This window comes from Bidens hawaiensis, unplaced genomic scaffold (genome assembly GCF_021521415.1).
Source record: "Bidens hawaiensis isolate Kalapana, Puna unplaced genomic scaffold, B.hawaiensis_p1.1 tig00007270_1, whole genome shotgun sequence".
Classification (NCBI taxonomy): domain Eukaryota; kingdom Viridiplantae; phylum Streptophyta; class Magnoliopsida; order Asterales; family Asteraceae; genus Bidens; species Bidens hawaiensis.
Window position 1 is genome coordinate 28677 of NW_027491503.1, and position 26082 is coordinate 54758.

At 34.0% G+C, this 26082-nt stretch overlaps 3 protein-coding genes across 3 annotated transcripts; 1 reads left to right on the plus strand and 2 right to left on the minus strand.

Annotated features, from left to right (window-relative positions):
• Positions 1–3544: 3544 nt before the first annotated feature.
• Positions 3545–6217, minus strand: LOC143634887 (cytochrome P450 Tp4149-like). Its single transcript, XM_077102853.1, has 2 exons — positions 5001–6217; positions 3545–4200 (listed from the first exon to the last, which is right to left on the minus strand). Exons 1-2 carry the CDS (start codon positions 5874–5876, stop codon positions 3601–3603), a joined length of 1476 nt encoding a protein of 491 aa, XP_076958968.1. The 5' UTR covers positions 5877–6217; the 3' UTR covers positions 3545–3600.
• A 2675-nt stretch (positions 6218–8892) lies between these two features.
• Positions 8893–12191, minus strand: LOC143634914 (14-3-3-like protein). Its single transcript, XM_077102873.1, has 4 exons — positions 11575–12191; positions 9757–9879; positions 9532–9648; positions 8893–9105 (listed from the first exon to the last, which is right to left on the minus strand). Exons 1-4 carry the CDS (start codon positions 12043–12045, stop codon positions 9040–9042), a joined length of 777 nt encoding a protein of 258 aa, XP_076958988.1. The 5' UTR covers positions 12046–12191; the 3' UTR covers positions 8893–9039.
• Positions 12192–19377: 7186 nt separating this feature from the next.
• On the plus strand, positions 19378–20074 carry LOC143634872 (putative mitochondrial protein AtMg00300). Its single transcript, XM_077102841.1, has 2 exons — positions 19378–19442; positions 19666–20074. The coding sequence occupies exons 1-2, from the start codon at positions 19378–19380 to the stop codon at positions 20072–20074; spliced, it is 474 nt and encodes a 157-aa protein (XP_076958956.1).
• Positions 20075–26082: the final 6008 nt, after the last annotated feature.

Genomic DNA, 26082 nt, shown 5'->3' on the forward strand with positions numbered 1-26082 from the left:
AATTAGGGTTATGTTTAATTAGTTTATTATTAGTTTAATAGTTAAGTAATCATTAGTTAATTATTATTAGGGTTTAAATAATTAGTTTAAATCCCCCTAAAATATTATTAATAAATAGTCGTGTCTTGTAGTTGAGTCTAATTTGCTAGTTTCGTAATTTAAAGAGTCTCGTGGGTTTGATGTCAGGACTTACTTAGCAGTACTAGAGTCAACCGGTTCACTTGCCGGTTAGTAGTTTAAGTTAAGTTTAAGGGTCTAGAGTATTACTTAGTGTCTAGATTAGTATAATTTTAGTTATTTATTTTATAACTACTTTTAGCATATCAAGAGTTATGAGTTTTGGAGATACCAATAACAAACCCTACATATTCCAAACGGGTACCGAGTACCCATAATACCCGTACCTGTACCCAAAAGTATCCTTACTTAAAATCAGTAAATCTGGGTACCCGTACTTGTATAGAATAAACGGTACATGTACAGATACTAAATGGGTACGGGTATTCGGGAAAAAAATCTCATACCTACATTGTTGCGAAACATGATTCCTAAACGAGCCCATTTAATAACAACACGTTTTCGGGTAGGCTTGTTAACTTGTTTAATAACACTGGTCGACTCGGCAACCCATTTACTATCCGTTTAACCCACTTCAGTTAACCCGATAATGACCCAATTAACATGTTTACATCTTAATTACAAACCGCCAACCTGTTTCACTCGTTTAGACAAATGGGTAAAACGGGACATGTTCGAGTTACAATATTTTGTGAGTGCTCGGATTACGGATGACGTCATTACCACAAATTCGGTTTTTGAGTCTTTGAAAACCGTTAGATTTCTTTTAAGTTCTTAACATTTGAGCTTGAAATTTTTGAGCTGGAAAAAAAGTTGGTTAGCAATAATGAATTTAAGCCTAAATCTTTTCTGACTAATGATTAATTGATTATTATACGTTTATCAAAAATATTAGGGTTGCACTACTTATTAAATCCTTATAAATCACTTAGCATTCAAAGCTAAAAATAAAAATCTATAAACTCGGCGCATTTGGAATTTTCAATTTTAATTACATGCAAAAACCGTAACTAAATTGAAAAATTAGTTTTCATGAAAATATAAAATCAAACCGTCGGTGTTTGTTTGGGTTCATTTATTTTGGTTCGGTTTCATGTATTGGTGCTGTTGTGGCAGGCAAGGCTCGCCAAGGAAGCGAAGGGGTCCAATCACAAGGACAAAAGGAAATGTCCGCTTCCGTTCATAAAAGCATTTAATGTTAACCCGTTGCCCGATTGCTTATGTCAAAGGGATTGCTTATGTCAAAAGGATTGCTTATGTCAATCTAACCATTGTGATTAGGTTTGTTTATATCCCAAATTTCAATTTCTAGCACAAATCCCCTTTTGTAAGTTTCAATATAATGGATGTTTATCACGTTTTATGATATTGTAGAGTTGAAATCTGAACCTTAGTTCGTAGAAAACGGTCTTATCTCTCTCAGCCCCTTACTGTTATTTTAGATTCAAAGCATCTACGGACACTTGAGTTATGCATGTGTAAGATCATAACACCAACATGTATGAGTATTGTAAATAACTTGAATATAAAGTTATAAAAATAGTCGACATTTGAATACCTTTTGTTGTACTAGGTTCAGTTGATGAGCGCTTAAAGTTTATTTTATTTCTAATGTATGTTAATATGGTCTAACTTGAAAGATCTCAAACTTATCAAGTGTTACTCAGTTAGGCCATTTTAGTAAAGATTGATCATTTACATATTGCTAAATGTTAATGTTGTTGTTATCTGATTTCATCTTTTCTTTGATATAAATTCTCTTATATTTCTATTTTCGATTTCGATTTTTAAGTCCATTTGCATATATTTTGTAATTTTGTGATTGCAGATGTTGTATTAACCTTGGTGTTAAATGTTCTAATTACAAAGCTTGCATTTATTCTTGATCATTGTATGAATTAGTCATAACCTAATGGTAAACTTAATCAAGTTCTTTTTTGTGTTATTAACTGTTGAACCCTTTTACATGTTTTTTTGCTATTTATTATAAGGAGCATAATTTAAAACTAATCGTGCATCATTTCACTCAAATTCAGGTTAAAGTGTTTATCTATTTACAATTACAATTACAATTACATTGTTATTGTTTTTTTTATATAAAATATTCAACTTAGGGTAGAAAGTTTCATACTCTAGCATTTGATTTTGTCATAGTCATAATTTAAGAGAAGTTCTTGATGCTCCAAAGTCCAAATGTGATGAATATTACCAAAGGTACAAGAACAGCCCAAGAGGTACACCATAGGCCCACACACCCAATTGTTATAAGCATTTCAAAGTAACGGTCGTTATTTTCTCTATTTCTTATAGGTATGAGCGCTTAAGGATTTCTTCGTCATGCTTTTAAATGTCAGGTTCCATCTTCGAAATCTTTTGATGAAACTTAAAAGTGACAGCTTATTATCTTAGTTGTTGTATGTGTTCTGCTACAAAGCCATGTTTTTATGAAAACTCTTTTTTTACACAATTGAATATAACATAAGCATGCACCATCTTCACTTACTGGAATTACTTTCATGATAATAAAAAGAAATTAGCTAAAATGGATTTTTGTTTTATGATACATTATAATAAAAAGAAATTCATTATTCAACTTATGTATACACAATATTCTAATCTTATGTAGTATACAAAGAGGTGTTTACTTGTTCGTGACTTATTAGTGTACAATTTCGTTCGAAACTCTTGTGAATATTCGAAGTAAAGTATCAAAAGTTCAAATACAATAATGTTCATAACATGAAAACCAAAAGCTCAAAAAGTAATAAATAGTAAAAGGTTCAAAGAGATGTTGTCAACTTAAAGAGGCAAAGGCCTAGGAACTATAAATGCATATGTTGCACCGCATCTGGAAAATATGTTTAGACGTAAGAAGCAAAGACTTTTAATAACTATGGTTTAGGTTTTACACGCCTAGTATGCTTTGTAAAGTGCATTTCACACATTATATAAACAACAATTAATAAATATACAAATTTATTGTCTTTTTATTCAGCTGACCAGTGTATGAAAACCGGATCCTTTTTTAACAGGATGATATTCCGTTTTTGGGCAAAACAATTATGGCAAGTTTTTAAATTATGAATTATTCAAGACCATAACCAAATGGAGGCATTATAAAGGATGAAGATTATGAATTGTTCAAGGATGAAGTAGTAAGTAGTAAGTAGTAAGTGAACTGGATGGGTGTGTGATGACTGAGACCAAAGATAAAGGTGATTAAACAAGCAACACAAAGCCTAACTATAAGAAAAGAAGTATGAGTGTGATTTACGACTACCTACCTTGTTGCGGACCAATTATGAAAGCATGGAGTTCGAGGTTAAGCCTGGAGATCAAAGCATGGATGACATAATCGTGAAGATTTGAAGAAGTTGTTCACAAGATAAGCATTTCAGAAGAATGAAGACAAAAGGGTTAAAATGGATTAGTCATTAGAGCATGCACATTATCACTCTGGATATTACTAAATTTCATGATAAATAAAACACCATTTTATTTAAATTCAACAAGCTAGTTCACTTAAGAACAAGGAGTTGCGGAGACTAGCAAAGGGCACTTCTTATGAACCGTAATACCATTGGTCTCACACATGTTGAAATCCTCTTCACCCACCAAAGCCAAATCAAACTTATACACCAAATTAGCCAAAATAAGCTCGTTAACAACCATAGCAAACTGAATACCCGGACACCCACGTCTTCCAGCACCAAATGGTAATAGCTCGAAATGCAACCCTTTGTAATCGATAGGGCTTTTCAAGAACCTCTCTGGTTTGAACTCCTCGGGTTCTTCCCAGTTTGAAGGATCTCTTGCTATTGCCCATGCATTAATCAACACTTGAGTGCCTGATTGGATGTCGTAGCCCTGTAGTTTGATGTCTTCGGTTGATTGACGAGGAACAAGCATTGGAAGTGGAATGTGGAGTCGTAGGGCTTCTTTAAAGACGGCTTTTAGATAAGACATTCTGTCTAAGTCGTCTTCCGTGATGAGTGATCTTCCTTGGCCTACTTCAAGTGCCTCTTGTTTCAATTTTTTCATTACTCGTGGACACCTTAGCAGCTCGCACATTGTCCACTCTAGGCTTGTAAATGTAGTATCAGTTCCAGCAGTAAATAAGTCCTGCATGAAACCATGAATTGTTAACAAGACACTACATTCAAAATCCTTAAGATTTTAACCATGCATGTAGACATAATTCACAATAAATTTTGGAAATTTTGGTCAGATGAATATTTTTTAGGATCATAACATGTGAGTATTAGAAATATGAGGGTCCCTAGACTCATCTTATTGTTTGATACAAGCTATCCTAACACACGTGTATATATGATATACTAGGTTAGTTACCGTGTAGCACACGGGTTAGAATAAGTAATTTTTTTTAAATAATAACATAATGTGAAATAAAAAAATGTATCACATATATAAAGATATATTATACGTTAAAAAATTACACATTACGCAATTTGAAAATAAAAAGTTGTAAGAAAATTCATAAATCATAAATTATTTTTTTGTTATTTTCTATATCAAAACTTAGTTGTAAATGAGCTACTTTTTTAAACCAACTCGTGCGCCAAAACTCATTCTAATCTTAAATTGTTTTGACACTTTAACTGGTTAAATAAACCCACCCGTTTCGTATTGGTTACTTATAATCTAATATAATAAGTAATACAATATATTTTATATTAAACAAATTAACATATTTATGATGGTATTAGTTCTTTTAAATTAGGATGAAATTATTAAAAATTGAAAATGAAATATTAAAAAGGAAAATGTATTTAATATGAGAGAGTGGAGAGAAATTTTTTTTAAGGATTAATATAGTGATGACATGTGGCATTTAGAAAACTTTATTTATTAAATAGTATAGATAGGTGTATAGTTTGGAAACTTAAAGAAAGACAAGTTACCACAATAATAGCTTTGATCATATCTCTTTCAAGACGAAAACCTCTCGTGTTCTCTCTTTGAAAATCTAACAAGATATCGACAAGATCTCGACCTTCAACACCGTCCACATTCTTATTAACATGTTCATCAAGCACAACTTCAAGAAACTCATCAAACTCTTTGGCAACTTTATCGGCTTTCTGATTTAATCCACTCAACCAATCCACCCACCTTAGCGATGGGATATAACTACCGACACTAAAGCATCCCAACACTTCCATAAGCCTTAGTAACAAGCTCTTAAACTTCCTCCCTTCATAAGTCCTCCCCAAAGCCACCCTACAAACCACATTATTAGTAAGTGTAATAAGCAACTCGCTCAAGTTAACGGTCGAGCCATTCGCTTTTCGAATCTTTTCCATCATGACAACCATCTCATCCTCTCTCACTTGATGATATGACTGAACCCTCTTGCTGCTTAAAAGGTGGAGTACTGCAATGCTCTTAATCTGCCTCCAATAGTCTCCATATTGAGAAAAGGCTATATCTTTGCATGCATAAAATACTCTATCCGGGATGTTCAAATGTGGTCTGCTTGAAAAGATTATATCATGGGTTTTCATGATGTCTTTGGCTGCATCAACTGATGAGGCTACGAGTACTGGTACCGTGCCAAGGTGAATCAACATGAGTGGACCATAGGTCTTAGCCATGGCTTGAAGGGCACGGTGTGGGCTTGAGCCTAGTTGGTGTAGGTTTCCAATTAATGGTAACTTTGGTGGAGATGGTGGCAGGTTTTTTCGGGATTTAGAAGAGCGAAAAGATGATTTTAGAAGAAGTATTGCGAGAATGAAGGGAAGAGAAGAAAAGAGAAAAACTTGTAGTGTGAGAGACATTTTGTGTTTTGATGTTGTTTGAGAATCTAGAGAGGGTGTATATAAGACATTGGCTGTGGAACTCAAGGATGCATGTTAATATAATCTTGTTTATATTCTCAAGAAATTAACCAAATATCTTTTTTTAACATGTACAGTCACAAAAACAGGACCACTAAGATTAATAACCTATACAAGAATATTAATACAAAAGGAAAATCACCGGTATAAACATTTTGAGAATTTTGCCAAAATAGATAGTCACTAAAAAGTTTATTTTTCAGACAATGACCAATAAGAGAACGGCACGTGGCAAATTCTAGCGAAAGAGGCAAAAACTTCACATGGGATAATATGGACATTACACAAGCAAGAGGAAAAAAACCGAACAACCTGTGAATGTCTAGTGTCACTTTGTGATGTTTTTTTTTTTCTATTTCAATAAATTTAGTAATTTACCCATTTCACAAGAAGATGATTAATTTTATTTTTTAAATTAGTATGCAGGTGTATGAAACATATTAACTAAAGCAAAATATATAACTTTGATACTAAATTAGATAATAAACGAAATATAAGTAAACGGTTAATTTCCTTGAGACTTTGATCTTTTTGAAGTTATAACTTTTAACCTGTTTAGCATGTCTTTGTGGCTGGTGTGGTGCACTGCCGGCCGCCCATTGTGCCCTATCATTGTTAAAGAACTCCAAATCTCAAATAAAGTCAATACTGCAAGATTGAAACATGCATGTTCTCAAAAAAAGGCTAATCCATTTAGAAATTTAGTTGGTGGCTTAAATTAACCTGCCAGCACCTATTAATTAGAGAGAATTCAGTTAATCATTTATGACTTCAAAGGTTTTATCCAAATTCAAGATTTTTTTTTATAATAAATTACTGATAACACATCCCTGAAACTCAAATTGCAAAACTTTTTGATACTTGATTAACCACAACCATAGGGTGTTTAGGATTATGCTTTAACTTAACAGAGATTACAATTAGCGAATTCACACACCATAGATGTAACACCAGAGATGAATCTCATATCGATCGTGAACATGAGAGATTCTTGGTTCATAAGAAATACTTCGATTCTTAAATCACGAACGCGTTTTGACCTTAATGCTAGTGAATGAGAGGAGAACTCCATAGTTAAGGGTGTATAGGTGGGAGTAGTATTAGGATGGGTAAACTCCTAGGAAGTCTCCACTTAGGTAACCAAAACAAATCCGTAAGCACTTTGTGGGCAAATCAGACAATATTGGTGGTACGAGGGGCGGGAATCAGGATGTTACAATAAAAACGTGTTATATTGAGGTGGTGCTATCATAGCTTTCGAATCAAATCACCAATCATTCGATCACAATCGGTTTTGCTCACTCGAGTGATCTAACCGAAGAACTAAGATCTATTGGTCATGGTTTATGATGAAGTGCCACTGTTGAATAAGGACCAAAAAGCCAAGACCTTTGTGTCTCGGGTTTCCCTTGTGCAACAGCTGCCTAATGGATGAGAGGAGAGGGTGTGTGGCGGGCCGGCGGCTAGTCTTTTGTTTAGCATGCCTAAAAATGTCACACAAGTCTCCATAGAAGTAATCTTAACAGGGTTACTAGTTCTATTTCCTTTTTGACCATCTTTCATCACCACCTCTTCATCTTGATTATTTTGATGATCATAATAGACCTAGAGACATGCTTCAATTTTACCCTTTTCAATTTCAAATTTCATAATGGGTTCACTACTAGAAAAATAGATGTTTTTCTACAACTGAATTCGTAGGAAATTTGTTGGAAAATCAAGTTTCTAACATTTTTCCAACAAAAAGGTTAAAAAAGTTATGTTGGAAAAACACATGCTTGAAAATCGTTTTCAACCATTTTCCAACAACGTTTCTTACAAATTGCTATAAAAACATGTTGTTGTAAACTTCCTACAACTTTCCTACAAAAATTATTTTGACTTAACATAATGTTTATTAGATAATACTGTAGCAAAGTTGGAGTTTAATTTTTTTGTTGGAAATCTGTTGGAACTATTTGTCGTAGGAAATTTTTGTAGGAAAATGACTTGTTTTCTAGTAGTGGTTCTGTCATCTAGTTCTTGAAAATTTTCGAAGCATATTAATTCTAAATCCGACATTAGAAAAACTTTCTTTGATATTTACTAAAATCTTCTATATTTTCAATCATCTTTTTCACATAGCAAACATCCCCTACCAGTTTCACTTCATGGCCTTGACTTACTAATTGTTCCATGCTTAAGACATTTTTAAAATTTTATTCAACTTTGGAACAAAGTGAAGACAAGGAATGGTTAATGAAAATTTTCACAACACCATGAGTGAAAAGAAAATTCTTTTAATTACTGCTGTTTTCTACCCCAACGCTATTTTTTAATTATTTGAACTAAGTTTTGTTCCCCCTTCGTATGCTTTCTAAAGGATAAATTCACTACCCATCTTTCTTTTCAGTTTTCGTACTCGGTTCCCTTAACCAAGTAATCTACATAATTTTTAGAAATTAACAAGGTGGGGCTTTTGAACAACTTGCTTGGACATTTCCAGGCATAATGTCCTAACTTTTGGCAACGATAACTTTGAACAAGTTCTATTCCTTTCAACCTTCAAGCACCTCTCGCTGCATTGGCTCTATGTTCAAGAGCAACCCCTGTTTTTTGTTTAAAGGCGCCGATCTTTTTTACAATCTTCTTTGTTTATGAAATACGAACAAATAAACAGAATTTGTATTCGACTAATTAATTAATGCAATCCCAATCAACAAAGATTTTGCATCCAAACTGAAAATACAAACTTGACTCGGATTTTACATACCGAATTCAAGTTCTAAACCGATAATGACTTGCAAGGATCTGTGAGTAACCATTTATCCTCATTTGTACCTTCTTGACGCCGATCCATTTGACTTACATATAAGTAATTGTTTTTGAGACCCAATAACTGTTAGATAATAATGCAGGCCGAACATGGATAAAAGGATTAATATTCAATAGTTTTTTAGGCATGGTTCGAAATTGCTTAATAGTTTTTCGCCTCAACTCAATAAGTAAACATATACTAAGTCATTGAAACATGAAAATAAATTTATAAGTTGACAAATAAAGATGGAGAAATAAGATGCCAAATTCTCCTAAACAAAGATAATTAGAATGAGGATGCAAAGCCTCACTGTTGTTGCTGCTCACTTTGCTTTGCACTAGATGCTTCCTTAATTTCATCGCCTCCTTCGTCCTGCATCCAATAATATTTTTATTCATTATTTTGATATCGAATTATGCTAAACATTATAGCAAAATATATATTATGACTAAAATAATGCACTTCTATTTATTAAGTATATGTAATTACTGTTATGTATAATAATATAATTTTTGTAGTTATGCATTTGTTATAATTAATTAAATAGAAGTTTTTATATTTAAACAAATAATAAGTCTGTTTAGGCTCGCGAAACTTAATCAAAACCAGTATAGAACCTCAGAACTGGACTGTTAAACGAACTCTAATTTAAGGTCAAGCTTGGTCTCTAATTTGTTTAAGGTGGGATCAATTCAACCTTTTAGTCAGCTGATCTAGTGAACCGCAACTTACGCCAATTCAACTTATTAATAAGTAAATAGGACGAACGTTCGTAACATATAAAAAACATTTTTGTACCTGCATATCAGAGGTCCAGAGAGTGAGGTTGTCGCGAAGGAGTTGCATGATCAAGGTGCTATCTTTGTAAGACTCCTCACCCAACGTATCCAACTCCGCAATTGCTTCATCAAAAGCCTGGAAAGGAGATTATAATGACATGATCATGTCACTAGCTTTTGAATAAAAGTAGTCAAAATGATACATAAATCCGTATTTGTTAGTATCATGTTTTGGTGTTCATACCTGTTTTGCAAGGCCACAAGCTCGGTCTGGAGAGTTCAAAATTTCATAGTAAAAGACGGAGAAATTGAGAGCCAGTCCGAGGCGGATTGGGTGCGTGGGTGCAAGTTCAGCGTTTGCAATATCCTGCAAATAATGAAAAACAAATTGATAATATATCATTTAGCAGATATATAGTTGCAGATGAATAGTGTACAATGCATATAACTTTGATTTAGTTGATTAATTGGACTTTAATGAAGATGATGGAATTTATGCCTAAGTGTTGGTAAATTTCGTCATCTTAATCAAATGCGTCTGCAAATATAGATCAAAATGGTTCTTAGACTACAAGAAAAATGGTGTAGTGTAAATGCATATCTCAGTCCATATGGATACAAGAACACCAAAGCAAAATTAAATTTCAGAATTTTATTTATTTAATGAACTTCCTTTAGAAGTGGTTTAAGATTGAAAGACTATAATCACTTAACGGTCTGATTTTCAAATTCTTATATGAATGGGTGCTAAACTTTCGCTTTTCATTTAGCAATATCTAATGTTTTATTATAACTATAAATACACGGATTTGTTTTTTCTTATTTGTCGTCTACCTAAATTTTATTGAAACTGAAATTTATTTTTGAATAAAGCATTTTTCGATATTCCAATTAGGGATTTAAGGGTGTTCTTCGGGTTCGTTTCTTAGGTTTCGGGTTTTTCGGGTCAGAATTTCGGATTTTAAAGTTTTAAATCTTGACAAGAAACTAACCCAAATTTCTCATGGGTTTTTTGGGTTCGGGTAATTCGGATTCGGGTTTTTTTCGGGTTGGGTTAATCGGGTTTCGAGTATCATAGAAAAAAGCACACGAAACCCAAAAAAAAAAAAAAAAAACTACGATGCTAAAATTAAAATAACATATTCTTCTTTGCTTATAACACAAATAATCAAATAATAAACTAATCTAACTTGATAAAACAATTCAAAAGAAGAGTAAAACTAACTCGAACCATAATCGTATTCAATCGGGAGTGATTTGGTTGTTCGACTATATTCTGATAATTTTAGTGACTAAAACTTAGCCTATTATACATAAAAATATATTTAATTTCAAAACTAGAAGTTTATTCGGGTTTTTCGGGTTGACCAAAATCTTATAAATCAAACCCGAAAACCAACCCGAATTACTTCGGTTCAGGTTCGGGTTAGTCTTTTCTTGGGTTCGGGTTATTCGAGTCGGGTTAGTTCGGGTTCGAGTACGGGTTTTTTCGGGTTGGGTTCGGGTTTCGGGTAACAGTGACAACCCTAATTCCAATACTAAAAAACACATTATTACAAACACAACTTGTTTCTTTTGCAGTAACATTTTGAATACAACAAATGAAAATTTAAAAAGTTTGAATATTTGCACTTATGAAAACTTTAATCATACCGTTAAATGTACAATTTATTTAAGATGGAATTTGACCTTATAAAACCTAACGTGAATATCAATTAATACCTAATCAATTATGGTAGCAATATTTAGAGGGATCATCAATGTATACACCGTCTGACATCTAAATACACACCGTTTTAAACGGGATAGAGGTTGGACGGCCGTTTTAACCAAAAGTTTGACTGTCTATGATTTGAACAGTCGTACGAATATTTGTCAAACAACCGTTTGAACCAATAATATTCAAAGTTTGACCTCCTAATGGTCAGATCGGCCGTCTGTATATTGTTTAAACATAAATTTTGAAATTTAATTTTATTGTCCCGTCTAAGTGTTTTGTGGACGGCCGTTTGAGTTTGAGGCGTAGCATAACCCGTATGTAAATATTAAACGAAAAATTAACCTGAGCGGACTTATAGGCAGTGAGAGTACTCTCGGCAGCCTCTTTCCGATCACCACCCGCCTTAAACTCCGCAAGATACCTATGATAATCTCCCTTCATCTTCAAATAAAACACCTTCGAATCACCCGAAGTAGCCGAAGCAATAAGCCTCGAATCAAGCAGCTTCAAAATCCCATCACAAATCCTCGAAAGCTCAGCCTCAATCTTCGTCCTATATTCCTTGATCACCTTCACATGATCCTCATTCCCACGCGACTCTTCCTTCTGCTCGATCGATGATGTTATTCTCCACGAAGCACGCCGAGCCCCGATCACGTTCTTGTACGCGACGGACAAAAGGTTACGCTCCTCGACCGAGAGTTCTTCGGTTTCGGACACTTTTTCGACGAATTCAACCATTTCGTCGTAGCGTTCGGCCTGCTCGGCGAGCTTGGCCATGTAGACGTTCTGTTCACGAGCTGATAAAGCCATTTTGCGGTGAGTGGTGGATGAACAAAGAGATGTGAATAGGGTTTGAGTTGAATTTACGCAATGGGTAGAGATTATTGTGGGGAAAAGATGAGGAGTGGAGTGAATGGTGGAGGAAAATGAACGGTGTTTATATTAATAATCACCAAGTTGAGAATTGAGATTCGAGCTAGCCATCATATTCATGCATGAATAATTTGTACTTGATTGTATATACAATTTGTGTATTTGCTTTTTGAATTTTTTTTCCAATTAACTTTGCATGTTATATTTGATCATTAATCCTTTATTTTTCTTCTATTTTGTGTATATGATAGTGTTCGCGTGACACGATGGAATACACCACTTAAAAGGTTGTTAACAAGTCAAGTTAAGTCGAGACAAGTCTAGCTCGAACTTTATACCGAACTAACTAGGATTAGCTCAAAGTTAACATCTTGAACTTGTGTTTGACTCGATCAAAAATCAAGTTGGCTCGACTTTACAACTTACTTTATTATATAAATTATTTTTACCAAATAGATTAAAAAAGTTTTCATTTAGCAAATAACTAATTATGCAAGTTATACAATTTATGTATTTATTAATTCTTGCATGGATTTACATTGCATGGGCTAGTTTGGAATCCATGTTCTGAAAGCAAGTCCGTGTTCATCAAGTAGCAAGCATGTCTATAGCAGGAAAAACCTGATTCGCAAGCAGATTAACCTGATTAGCAAGTAGTTAGGAGCAAGAAAACCTGGTTAGTAAGTAGGCAAGAGCAAAAAAACATGGTTTGGGTTATAGCAAAAGCAAGAAAGAATTCGTGAGAATTCAAGCAAAAAATAGAAATTCATTTTTGAGTTAGAATAAGAAAAAAAAAAGTAGTCAATAGCCCGATGCTAAAGAAAGAAAGTAATCAAAAGCCAGATCTTGAAGAAAGAAGATAGAAAGTATCCTAATGTTTTATAAGTAGAAAGAGAAAAATTGTTGGTTTTTTTTATTAGAAAGTAGCAATAAAAAAAGGAAAGAAAGAAAGAAGTAAGGGAAAAAAGGAACAAAGAAAACAAGGAAAAGTAAAAAATCAAGAAGAATCAAGATAGAACAATCATGATCCACTGGTTTGATTGGGGAAAAGAGCAAGAGAACGGGCCGTTATTAGGATTAAGAGGGAATATTGAAAGTTAATCTTGAAACGAGTTATCAAAAAAGTTGATGAGTTAGTTTTGAAAGAAAGTGAAAATTAATTGAATGGGTATTTTAAAAAGAGTTTAATTAACTAGAATTTAATTAATATTTTGATTGTTTAGAATTATCTATGTTTAAGAAGCTATTTAATATAAATAGATGGTCAGGTTATGTAATTGGTGTATTAAGAATTATAATAATTGGAAAAAGTCAATCTTGGTTGAGATCATTATATTACTAATCAAGCTCTTGAGATACTAACTCTCATAAGCAGTAACGGCCCAAGGTTTTTAGAGGCCTCAAGCTAATTATCAAGTTGGGGCCTTTTTTTCCAAAAATTTTAAGTATAAACCCTCCTCCTTTATTCGGGCTTGGGACCGACAATAATAAACCAAACGTTTATAGTTGGCGGAGTTAAATTTTGTTTTTTTTAAGTTATTTCGTGTTGGTAAAAAATAATATTTATATGAAATTTATTTTCTAGCTTTAATAGATGTGAATTGTTTAATAAAATAATCATAATCAATTTCTCCTATAAAGTTCTTCTCAATGGACAAAAGAGCTAAACCATTTAACCTTTCTTGTGACATTGTAGATCTTAAATAAGTTTTTATCAACTTTAATTTGGAAAAACTACGTTCTGTAGAAGCAACGGTTACAGGAATAGTTAACACAATTCTATAAGCAATATAAGCATTCGAAAAAGAATCAAACTTTTTAATATAATTTAATATGTTTATAAGTGTGTCAGATTCTATATCTATCATATCCCTTAGCATTTTCAGTTCTTGAAATAAATCTAAACCATCAATGTCTACCTTGTCATCATGTTTCAAAAAATTCTCAAGATTAATACACTTCTTTTTTAAAATTTCTTCATCGAACGATTTTAACTTTTCTATACTAAACAAAAAACAGAAAATAGTTTCAAACTCTTTAAATTGATTAAATCTACTTGTGATTGAAGATATAGCTTGATCTACTATGTATAAGAAATAATCAGTCCCAAAACACTCGATAGGAGTTTTAAAGTTTCATTATCTGTATTTTGATCAAACCTTTTATTTCTAAGAATAATACGTTTCTCACGAAAAACTGGTTTAATACCACTATCTAGATATATTTGTTTAGTTGCGGTCATAGCCTTTTCAAATCCCTCCTCTCTATAAGTTTTAAAAAAACAAATAAGTTCATTTAGTTGTTTTATAGCATCATCAATACACATATCCTTTGCTTGTAAGTTTTTACTAACTATATTAATAGCAAACAGAATATCATACCAAATAACCATCGCTAATAAAAATTCAAAATTTTCAAAATGTACCGTAGCTAAATTTTTAGCATCATCTTTAGTTTTAAGATCAGTACTATCCTCATATAAATCCAATAATGCTTCTCTTATTTGCGAAGCTTGAAACTTAATTGCTTTTACACTTTCTAATCGACTTTCCCAACGTGTTTGTGATAATGGTTTAAGAGTTAAATGTTTTACATTATCTAGTAAAATATTCCATCTTTTAGTGGATGATGCGAACAAACAATAAACACGTTGTAATACATCAAAAAAATCCTCAGCATTGTTACAAGAGATAGCCATATCAGAAATTACTAAATTTAAACTATGACAACCACATGGTGTGTAAAATGCTCTAGGGTTAATGCCTAACAATCGTTTTTGCACGCCTTGATGTTTTCCCTTCATATTCGATCCATTATCATAACCTTGTCCTCTAATATCATTTACATTAAGCCCTAGATTACTAATTTCTTTAATAATAGCATCAAAAAGGCCTTTACCACTTGTATCATCTACTATTAAAAATCCTATAAAATATTCATTAACTTGAATTGGAGTTGATGAAACATCTACACATCGTAAGACAATGGACATTGTTCTTTTTGACTTATATCGAGAGTGCAATCAAGTATAACTGAAAAATATTTAGCTTCCTTAACCTTTTTAATAATTTTAGTTTTTATTTCATTTGCTAACAAACAAATCAATTCATTTTGCATTTTGTGTCCAAGGTAATGATTATGAATTTCATTGTCTTTTATGCGTCGAATATGTTCTTGCATTATTGGATCAAATTGATCCGCAATCATCTCGATAATAGCTAAAAAATTACCATTATTTTCTTCATAAATTTTTTCATTCTTCCCACGAAATGCTATATTCTTTTTACCAAAACTCTTTACAATGGCGACTATTCTTATTAGCACGTTTCTCCAATGTTCTTTATCTTTATTTATTTGATCTTGAGTTTGTTTATCAATTGTTTTATTTTTCGCCAATCTTATCTCTAATTCCATCCATGTTCTCATATTGACAACATGCGCATTACTTAATTCATGTTCTTTTAATTTGGCACTAAGATTTCTCCAATCATTACTACCTTCATATGCTAATTCACTTATACATTGATTCACATTGAATAACTTACAACAAAAACAAAATGCTCTATATAGTTCTATAGAATAAACCAACCATTTTCTTTCTATTTTTTCTCTATTCGGTAACTTTCGGATATAAAGAGAAGTATTAAAGCTTCTTGAATATTCATCTTTTGGAAATTTGTAACCATAAATTTTTACTGGGCCTTTTTCTACAATTAGATCCCTTAAATTACTATTGATATTATTCCATTGACTTGGGTCAACAATATTTGGAGGTTCTTTAGCTTGATTCTCATTTGGAAGTTGATTATCGTTTATAGGTTCATCGTCACTTGTTAACTCATCAATTGTAGGTTCTTTATTTGTAAGTTGTTCGTCATTTATAAGTTCATTACTTATAGGTTGTTCGTCACTTGTAAAGTCATTATCTATAGGATGATCGTCATTTGTATGTTCATTGTTTGTAGTTTTTGGGGGTGTTAAAAATTTAAAAATAGCTCCTTTTTGTGATTGAACTAAAGCCTCTCTTTTAAGTCTTTTTTGTTTTTTTGCATAACCGGATTCGTATGTTTGGTGTCGGTGTGACATTGATTAAGGCAGATTCTATTCTAATACAAATATACAATTAAGCACAAATGTCAAGTAGGCAAATAGGGCAATAGGCTGAAATCTAAAATTTACCTCAACAGTCAACAGTAAACCGTCAAAACAACTAAAAATCTAAACAAGCAAACAAACAATAGGGAAATAATCAGGCTGAGTTAAAATTTTAAAATTAACCGATTGGTCACAGAGAACAGAGCCGACTACAAACTGATTGCAGAAGCCAGAAAGCTTAGGGAGTTAGGGTGAAAACCGTGAAATCGATTGCCGCCAGGCCCGTCACGTGCTATTTGTCTGTTTCGTCAGTCGTCAAAGGCTCACAGGTGTTGTATGGGTATTTCGAAGTCACCAGAGTTAGTCAGTAACATATTCTGATGGATTAATCGGCATCTGATGGATTAATCAGTCATCAAGGGTTAGTTTATACTAGTTGATTAGAGATTTAGATCCATTAATTGGCGATAATAACAAAAAGAATTACCGTTATGATTTAATGGAGTGTTGTTGTTGTCCAATCCCTCCATCCTTGATTAGTTGTATAGGTGGTTGATTCATGATTGAACGATTGTGATTTGTGAATCTCCAGAAGTTCATCACGAGTGCGTCGTTTCTTCTCTCTGTCCTAACATCGCCATTATTATTGGTGGCTTTCTGCATAAGATATATAATTTTTTTTAAATGGGGGCCTTATAATTTGGGGGCCTCAAGCCCTTTCTTAGCCCAGTTGGCCCGCTGCTCATATGTAGAAACTGCATTATAACATTGATGGTCGGGTATTTTGTATATATATTAGTGATTAATTATGTAGTTTTATTGAGTATATTGTTAGAACTTTGGTACTTCATACGAGCTTTTGTATTTCAGATAATTGATCGTTAAAGATGCTAAATGCGAGACCTGTACGAGCATGGAATGATATCTCGGGAAGACCGAAGCATGATTTGATGTCTTGGGAAGTGTTACAAGGATTCAGGAAGAGTATGGATGAGAAATCATAAGCCAATGCTAAAACTGAACAAGATGGGTTGACAAAATGCGACCTTGAAGTAAAACGAGCATATCTTGAGCTAGAAAATGAGTTACGGGATTCATAATATATGAATTTTGGGTTTCTCGACGAGAGGAATCCAAATATGAGGTTTTCTTAGGTCGCGGTAGTCGACAAGTAGGGTCTATGGCCATCGCGATACGCGATGGTCTAAAAAAACGGATTTTGACCAATATCTTCTATTTTCCGAACCCTAATCGGGGGGGGGGGGGGGGCGACTTCCAGCAGCTATTAGGAGATTTTGGGTGAATTCCAGGGCTACCAATCATCTCTTGATCAATCCTAATGGCCTTCTTCATCATAATTGAAGATCTATCGATTACGATGCTCGGCTAGTCTTCTCCGAATCATACCCGGGATGTATAGTTTGTAACTTTTACAATTTTTCTCATGTGATTTAGAACACTATGTATAATTGTTTATGGTTGATATATGATTACTGATGTTTAGTATTTCTGTGTGTTCAGTCGGTTTACGTTTACGTTGGTCTGAACGATTTGTTACCAGTTGCTAGATAAGTGATCATATGATTGTTTGATTAGATTGAATACGATAAAACATATAATTGCCCTTAACTGAGTCACACTGGCAAGGACTGTTTGATAACCAGTGCCGTGTGTAAAGCGATTATTGATGTCTAAGGTTTTGTCTGATTGATCAGTCTGTAGTTAACCAGTAATAATTAATCTGTTAGGTTGCATGAGATTACTATAGGTTGCTTACTTGAATTCCCGGGTGTGATTTGCTTTGTTAATTGATTGAAACTTGTTTACTCGTTTACTTGTTAAACTCTAAATTTAAATCATTGATTGTGTGATCAGAACTAAATCTGTTACTTCATAATATTAAAGTTGCTTACACGAATCACATTGACCACATACTTTTGGTGGATACGATACCTTACTTATCCTATCTAGATAGTTTAATTAGGTTTTTGATTGACTCAAACGGTCATCAAACATCCTTAGTAAAAACTCCATACCTTCAATGAAACCCTTGAACTCTACATAACTAACTTTCTTAATTGATGATAACTACCGCTTAAATATGTGATCCGTAAGAGCTAATAAATGGTGTCTTTTATTGTTAGGTCTGGTGTCAATAAAGTGTAGGGTCATTCTTGTCAATTCTCATAGTTAAAGGAGTTTGGTCTAGACATGTTCTTAGTTAGTAAGTGCAGGGGCTAGATGTGTAATTTTGTTGTTATGTTTTGGTTAGTCGTTATAAGACGATTAGATGGATTAGGGTTTGTTACTTTTGTTAAACCCATTCAATTTAGGATTCTTTCAATTATGTAATATTGTTTGTAATTCGTTCTAATTCTTCGTTTCAATAATAATTCCGATCTTCGCTATTATCTTTTGAGTGTTATTGGAGTGATTGTTCGATCCAATTTTAACAATTGGTATCAGAGCCCTATTATGGCTTGATTGTTCAAAGGGATTGTTGTCCATTTCGATTGAAGATCAATTAACGATTCAAAATGGTTTCTACAAAGTTTGAATTGGAGAAATTTGATGGAAAAAATGATTTCGGATTGCGGAGAGTTAAAATGAAGGCCATGTTAGTTCATCAAGGTCTGGTTGATGCTCTCGCCAGAAAAGCTAGATTACCAGCAGATCTTTCTAATAATGAAAAGAAGAATATATTGGAGAATGCGCACAGTGCAATAATACTCAGTCTAGGTGATCGTGTGTTGAGATAATTGGCTAAAGAAACTTCGGCTGCCATAATTTGGGAGAAGTTGAAAAGTCTGTATATGACAAAGTCTTTAGCCAATCGATTATATCTCAAGAAGAGATTGTACATGTTTCACATGGTGTATGGCAAATCACTTGAATATCATACTGATGAATTTTATAAGTTGGGAGAGAAACATTGACTATGGATGAGATATTTCCATCGTTGAAATCTAGGGAGTTAAAGAAAAGAAATGATGGACAAGATGATGGAGGAGAGGGTTTGGTTGTTCGTGGAATCACAACAAAGAAATCCAAAGTTTAAAAGTGTAACTAGTTCAAAATCAAAGGTTAAAAGGAAGTGTTATATTTGTAACTTGGAAAAACACTTAAAGAGAGATTGCCCCGGATAGAAAGACGAGTCAAGTACTTCAAAAAGAGATGGTGAAAGGGTATGAAAGTGCGGATGTTTTGGTTGTTACTAATCAAATGTCTAATAATGAATGGTTAATGGACTCAGGCTATACTTATCACATGACTTCAAACAAAGATGTTTGAAAGATTTGAAGATAGAAGATCTTGGAACAATTAAATTGGGTGATGATAGGACATGCGATATTCAAGGATAAGGTATTGTTACATTGCAGTTAGACAATGGAACATATGTTGACTTGAAGAATATAAGGTTTATTCCTGATTTAACTAAGAATTTGATATCTTTTGTGAAAGTGGAAGTCTTATTGTGAGTTTAAAGGGTGGTAAGTCTAGAGTCATTAAGGGTTCCATGGTGATCATGACTGGAACTAGGAGGAGTAACAACATATATGTCTTGGATGGACATGTTATTCAAGGTTCTGCAATGATAGCAGAAGAAAAGGAAATGAATCACACAATGTTATGGCACAAAAGACTTGGCTATATGAGTGAACAAGGCTTGCTTGAGTTGGGTAAACAACAGTTGTTGATTGGGTTGAAGCAGAATGAAGTAGAGTTTTGTGAGCATTGTGTGATGGGAAAGGAAAAAAGATTTAGTTTCAAGAAAGGTATTCACACTACCAAAGGAATACTTGACTATACTCGTGCTAACTTGTGGGGTCCAGCTAAGGTGGAGTCCCTAGGTTGGGCAAGTTATTTCTAAGCATGGTTGATGATTTCTCTAGAAGAGTATGGGTGTATGTTCTAAAACATAAAGATCATGTGTTTGAAAAATTCAAAGAAAGGAAAGCACTTGTAAAGAATCAAACTAAAAGGAAAATTAACAAGTTGAGAACTGGCATTGGGTTGGAATTTTGTAGTGGTTGGTTCGATAAGTTTTGCAAAAATCATGGCATTGCAAGGCACTTATCTGTACCTGGAACTCCACAACAAAACGGTTTGGTGGAGAGGATGAATAGGACTATATTGATGAAAATAAGGTGCATGTTACATAGTTCTGGAATGCCTAAAAAGTTTTGGGCAGAAGCAATAACTACTACAACTTATCTTGTCAATAGATCTTCATCAGCAGCCATAGACATGATGATTCCAATGGAAAATTGGTTAGGTACTAAGTCTCACTTTGATAATTTGAAAGTACTTGGTTCTTTGGCTTATACCCATATAAGCCAGGGAAAACTAGAACCAAGAGTTCAAAAATGTATTTTTTTTGGATATCCTAAAAGGGTTAAAGGGTATAGGCTGTGAAAAGTTGGTAATGTTACTCCTAAGATCATTGTTAGCAGGGATGTTGTTATGTTCAGAGAAGAAATAATGTATAAGGACGTATTAGCTCAAGCTGAGGGTACTTTGGTCAATAAACAAAAGGGTGTTCAGTTTGAGGTGGAGCCTATTTAGGATAGGGGTACATTAATAACTGAAAAACCAATAAATGATGCTTCTAGTAGTGGAACAAGAGATTATTGTTTGACTAGTGATGGTAGGTTAAAAGTCGTGTGTTTTATTATATTAATTGTTTAGTTTTACTTTAAATATTGGATGAACATTGGTACTTCAAGCGTACTTTTGTATTTCAGGCCATTGAGCATTAAAGATACTTATTAGAAGCAATTACGAGCATGCGTTGGAGTCTTAGGAAGATTGAGTTTGATGCGCAAATGATTCATGAATAATAATAATAATAATAATAATAATAATAAATATGAAAGCAACCACATTCTATTTAAATGTCACCATAAAAGAATGATTAATATATTGTTTGACTTTTGTTTATGCAGACCCTTTACGAAATTTAGATGAACAAGGAATTCTAGTGATTTTGTTTGTACACGTGCATATTAAGGAAAAGAATAATAAAGTATAATGAAATAGAATTAGAAGGTGGGCTCGTTTATTAAACGTGAAATCTAGGCTCAAATGGCGTGCACACAATTTTGGAGTGGGCTCAATAAGTATTGGGTTCATATAGTAAATGAGGGGGACAAGGTTTTGGTGAGTTCGACGGCAGTAGAGGTTATGCAGGGGCTGGACGGCTGATTTTGGGAGCAGCGCAAGACAAGAGAAAGCAGCCTTTGGCTGTTTGGTACAAAAATCAAGAAGCAATAATCGTAATGACGCAAGGCTAGTCTCGTTGTAACTTTCTCCGGGTAAACGGTTCGTTTAGGTTTAACACTTTTCTCAATTTTATTAATGTTTGGATTTGTTCTTGACATTGACAACGTTGTATGAACATATTGATGTGTTGGTTTATTTAAATTATTTGCATGTGTAAGTAATCCTTGCTTTACAACTTGTTCGGTTGATGACAAAACCTAGTAGCATGTTGGGTGACATAGAGTAGGTCGATTCACACTAGTAAGTATGGTAATTGAATTATAAAAAATCCGATGACAAAAATCTATTTTTGATTACCACCTAAATTAACCTACTTTCCAATTCCATATCCATGTGGTGTCCAATTAATGAAACGAGTTTTGTGTGAAACCTAGAACCTGAAATCGGGAGAAGGTTGCGTTTTCTTTAAATTGTTTTCAAAATCAATCTTCTAATTTTGCTTGATATCGTTTGTCCATCTTATTTAGCTAAATTTTATATTGAAAATCAAACAAACTTTGCAATACTGACCACATGCTACTTGTGGATACGATACCCTACTTACTCTAACTATTTAGTTTAACTGGGTTTTTGAATGACTCGAACAACGTTCATCAGCTAGGGATAGAACTAGAAGAACTGTTACAGTTCCTGCAAGGACAAGAGCAATGATGGTATCTCAGCTTTTGTTTTCATGGCTGTAAAAGAAGAAAGTGGTCACGAGCCTTTGACATTCAATGAGGCGATAACATCAGTCAATAGGAAAAAATGGCTTGAAGCCATGGAAGAAGAGGTGAACTCCCTTAAGAAGAATGAAACTTGGACTTTGGTGGATAAACCAAAGGATCAATAACTTGTAGATTGTAAGTTGAAGAAAGGGATTGAAGGGATTGAGAAGACAATATATAAAAATAGACTAGTGGCAAAGGGATTTACTCAAAGGCCTGTTGTTGATTATGATGTATGGGTGGAAGTATGCGTTTATAGGATGTAATCCCGTGCGTTTTATTTGTTTATATGTTTCAAACGCGAGTACTTTGAGTGGTTTTATGTTTACAAGTGCTCAGAGCTTAACGAAACTAATTTGGAGAATTTACGTGAGGTGGAAATGAGATTAATGATACATTATATGATATAGAATTGAAATACGAAGACGTGACCGCAAACGAGGAGGAAAACGGAGTTGGAATGAAGATTTTATAAAGAAAATGATGTTCGGAAGTTATTAGTGCGCACATAAAGTAAAACGGGCATATTCGAGGCTAGAAAATGAGTTACGGAACCCATAAGATATGAATTTTGGGTTTCTCGACGAGAAGAATATGAAAATGGCATAATGGGAGCCGTAAGGCAGCGGCCAGGTCTGACGGGAATTGCTTTTTTGGCTTGTTTTCTTCCATATTTAGGCCGGGATAAACCCTAAATCGATTATCCTTCGTACCCTGGCCACTAAAGACGAATTTGGGGGCCATTCTCACCATCCTAACACCTACCACTCGCTAGGGGTGTACGTGGGTCGGTTTGGGGCGGTTTTTGGCCAAACCCATAACCATAACCGATATAGCGGTTAATAGATAACCATAACCATAACCGACCCGTCATGGCGGTTTCGGTTAGTCGGTTTTAACGGTTATAACGAGTGGTTTATCGGTCGGTTAACCGTGATTAAAATAAACAATCCTTCTTTATGATTGTGAACCATGAATAGTCGCAAATCGTATTGAGGAATTCAAACATATTTTCTTTTCTTTTTTTTTACTGCAATTTACTATTTACACATATCTAATTGACATATTAAATCATATAAATGACAATTTGGATAGAAATTTAGAACGACAATTATGGAACATTAGAATGAATACGGTAACCGATATCACCAATATTATTATTATTAGCCTAAATCCTAGTAGGTGTGGAGAACTTTTTTCTGTAACGGCAATAAGTGTAAAAGTGTAAAAATATCTTGCTCATGCACTAATTCTAATTTTCAAACCCTTATGTTTCAATTAATAATTACATAAATGGGGCGGTTCGGCTATGGCGGGTTTTCTTTAGTTTAGTTTTTGTTTTTGTTTTTTGTTTTTAATTTTTTGTGCTTTATTTTACGAGGGGTATTCTTGTGTTTCAAATGTGTAGGTAACTCACAATGACAGGGAGTTGGGTCTATGACCCACATGAAGGATATGAGTTCGTGGAGGATGCTGATATGTACCATTCATTTCCATATCATGAACCGCCTTCATACAACCCCCAAAGTTACTAAGAGCTAGATAGTTATAATCAAAGGAACATCAACCAACATTGCCGTAATAGACAATTCCAGAATTATCCACCGCCTACACCTAACTATCATGAGTCAGATGAGTATGAAAGTGATGGGCCCGAGACTCCAACATTTGTGAGTTATAAAAAGGAGGAAAACTGTTACTACCATGAACAATCCAAACCATTATACGAGGATTTCCCTCAATATTATAACCATGGTGGTATATGTCAAGGTAATTATCAGCAAGATCAAAATGATTCCTCGGGTAATAAAGAGGAGTCGATTTAGGATGTGATGGAATTCTTGAAGCAAATGAAGACATAACAAGAGACTCATAATAGAAATCAAGAGGCTCAAAATAAGGCTTTGTATCAGAGGTTGGAGCTTCAAGAAACGTCTAATGTTGCCCAAGATGAACTGATGAGTCAACTATTTTAAGATGTGGCCAAAATTAAACGAGATCGGGAGCAGTTTCCTAGTTGTGTCGTGGTGAATGATGAAGTAATAAATGAGGCTATTGATCTTTCAGAGAATGAATTTGAGGAGGTGGTTGTGGAGAATAATACCACACCAATTCCTCTAGTTACTGAAAAGCCAATGAATGCACCAGTTGTGGTTACTGATGAGGATATTGAGGGAGAGGGTCTAGACCTTTTGGAGTATATAGTTGAATGTGTGGACCAAGTTGAAGACAAAGTACATTTCAAGAAGAGGAAGGTGGAGGCCTGTTGTTGATTATGATGTATGGGTGAAAGTATGCGTTTATAGGATGTAATCTCGTGCATTTTTTTGTTTATATGTTTCAAACGCGAGTACTTTGAGTGGTTTTATGTTTACAGCTGCTCAGAGCTTCACGGAACTAATTTGGAGAATTTATGTGAGGTGGAAATGAAATTAATGATACATTATATGATAGAGAATTGAAATACGAAGACGTGGCCGCAAACGGGAAGGAAAACGGAGTTGGAATGAAGATTTAATAAAGAAAATGATGTTCGGAAGTGATTCGTGCGCACCTAAAGTAAAACGGGCATATCCGAGGCTAGGAAATGAGTTACAGAACCCATAAGATATGAATTTTGGGTTTCTCTACGTGAAGAATATGAAAATGGCATAATGGGAGATGTAAGGCAGCGACTAGGGCCGTAGCCTACGGCCCTGGCGTTGGCTACGACCAGGTCTGACGGGAATTGCTTTTTTGGATTGTTTTATTCCATATTTAAGCCATGATAATCCCTAAATTGATTATCCTTCATACCCTGGCCACCAAAGATGAATTTGGGGCAGTGGCGAAGCTTGGACTGAGGCACCGGGGGCCGAACTCAAAATGTATACAAAATTTCATAAACGAGGGGGGGGGGGGACTCAAATTTTCGGCCAAAAAAGGCTAAACTTACACTACGTATAAAATTTTTCGGCCGAAAACAGGTAAATTTACACTACTGCGTAAAAAAACAGAGGGGCCGGGGCCACCCCTGGCCCCAATGAAGATTCGCCCCAAATTTGGGGGCCATTCTCCACCATCCTAACACCTACCACTCACCACAATCATCCATGTTCTCATTATCTCAACCAAGAATTATTTCCAAGATGCTTATATATGTTAGGCTAAAGCTTCTGTGACCATCTCCGGGTATAGGGTTGTGTTTGTGGGAATTTTTGGTATTTGAACCTTAATATTGGATTTGGATTCGGTTAATCATTCGGTTAGTTGAATCTTTACGTTTGTTTGTGTGCTTGAACAGTTTTTCGTAATTGAATGCTTAAGATTGTATCAGTTAATTGGTTTGAGGTCATCAACATTTAAAATTGAGTTCTTATCGTCATTGACCCGTTTGTCATTAACCGTAGCATTGATTTCATTCATCAATACCTAAAACTGGTAATCAATTAAATTATTATTTAGTTGTGCCAATTGTTCGGATTAAGTTTTGATAATCAGCAGAGCCAAATATTTAGTCTTTTGCTTACTAATTCAAACAAAGATATTTTCAAATAGGTTTAATTACTTGTCCAACTTTCTTCACAACCTGAAATCTGGAGATTGGTTATTTCCTCATAATTTTTTACAAATCAGAGGAACATTACTTTTGTTTAACAAATCTTTCAAACCACTTAACATTGTCTGTCCGCCTAGTATAATTAGATATTAAGTATTGAACTTGATTAGCACTTTCCACTGATTCCCTGTGGATTCGACACCTTACTTGCCCTTGCTAGTAAAGATATTTTATAATTTTTTTTATTGACATTTCGACATCGATCAGATTATAATGAAATCTTCTCACCTGTTGTCAAGCATTCATCCACAAGGGTAGTTTTGTCCTTAACTGCTTATTATGATTTAGAGC

Excerpts from the sequence above, each read along its gene's own strand:
- LOC143634887 (XM_077102853.1), bottom strand. The coding sequence starts at position 5,876 with ATGTCTCTCACACTACAAGTTTTTCTCTTTTCTTCTCTTCCCTTCATT. Across the intron at positions 4,201-5,000 it reads TGATCAAAGCTATTATTGTG|GACTTATTTACTGCTGGAAC; the intron begins GTAACTTGTCTT and ends GGTTTCATGCAG.
- LOC143634914 (XM_077102873.1), bottom strand. The coding sequence starts at position 12,045 with ATGGCTTTATCAGCTCGTGAACAGAACGTCTACATGGCCAAGCTCGCC. Across the intron at positions 9,880-11,574 it reads CTGCCTATAAGTCCGCTCAG|GATATTGCAAACGCTGAACT; the intron begins GTTAATTTTTCG and ends CATTATTTGCAG. Across the intron at positions 9,106-9,531 it reads TCTGGACCTCTGATATGCAG|GACGAAGGAGGCGATGAAAT; the intron begins GTACAAAAATGT and ends TATTGGATGCAG.
- LOC143634872 (XM_077102841.1), top strand. The coding sequence starts at position 19,378 with ATGGTGAAAGGGTATGAAAGTGCGGATGTTTTGGTTGTTACTAATCAA. Across the intron at positions 19,443-19,665 it reads CAAATGTCTAATAATGAATG|TGGAAGTCTTATTGTGAGTT; the intron begins GTTAATGGACTC and ends CTTTTGTGAAAG.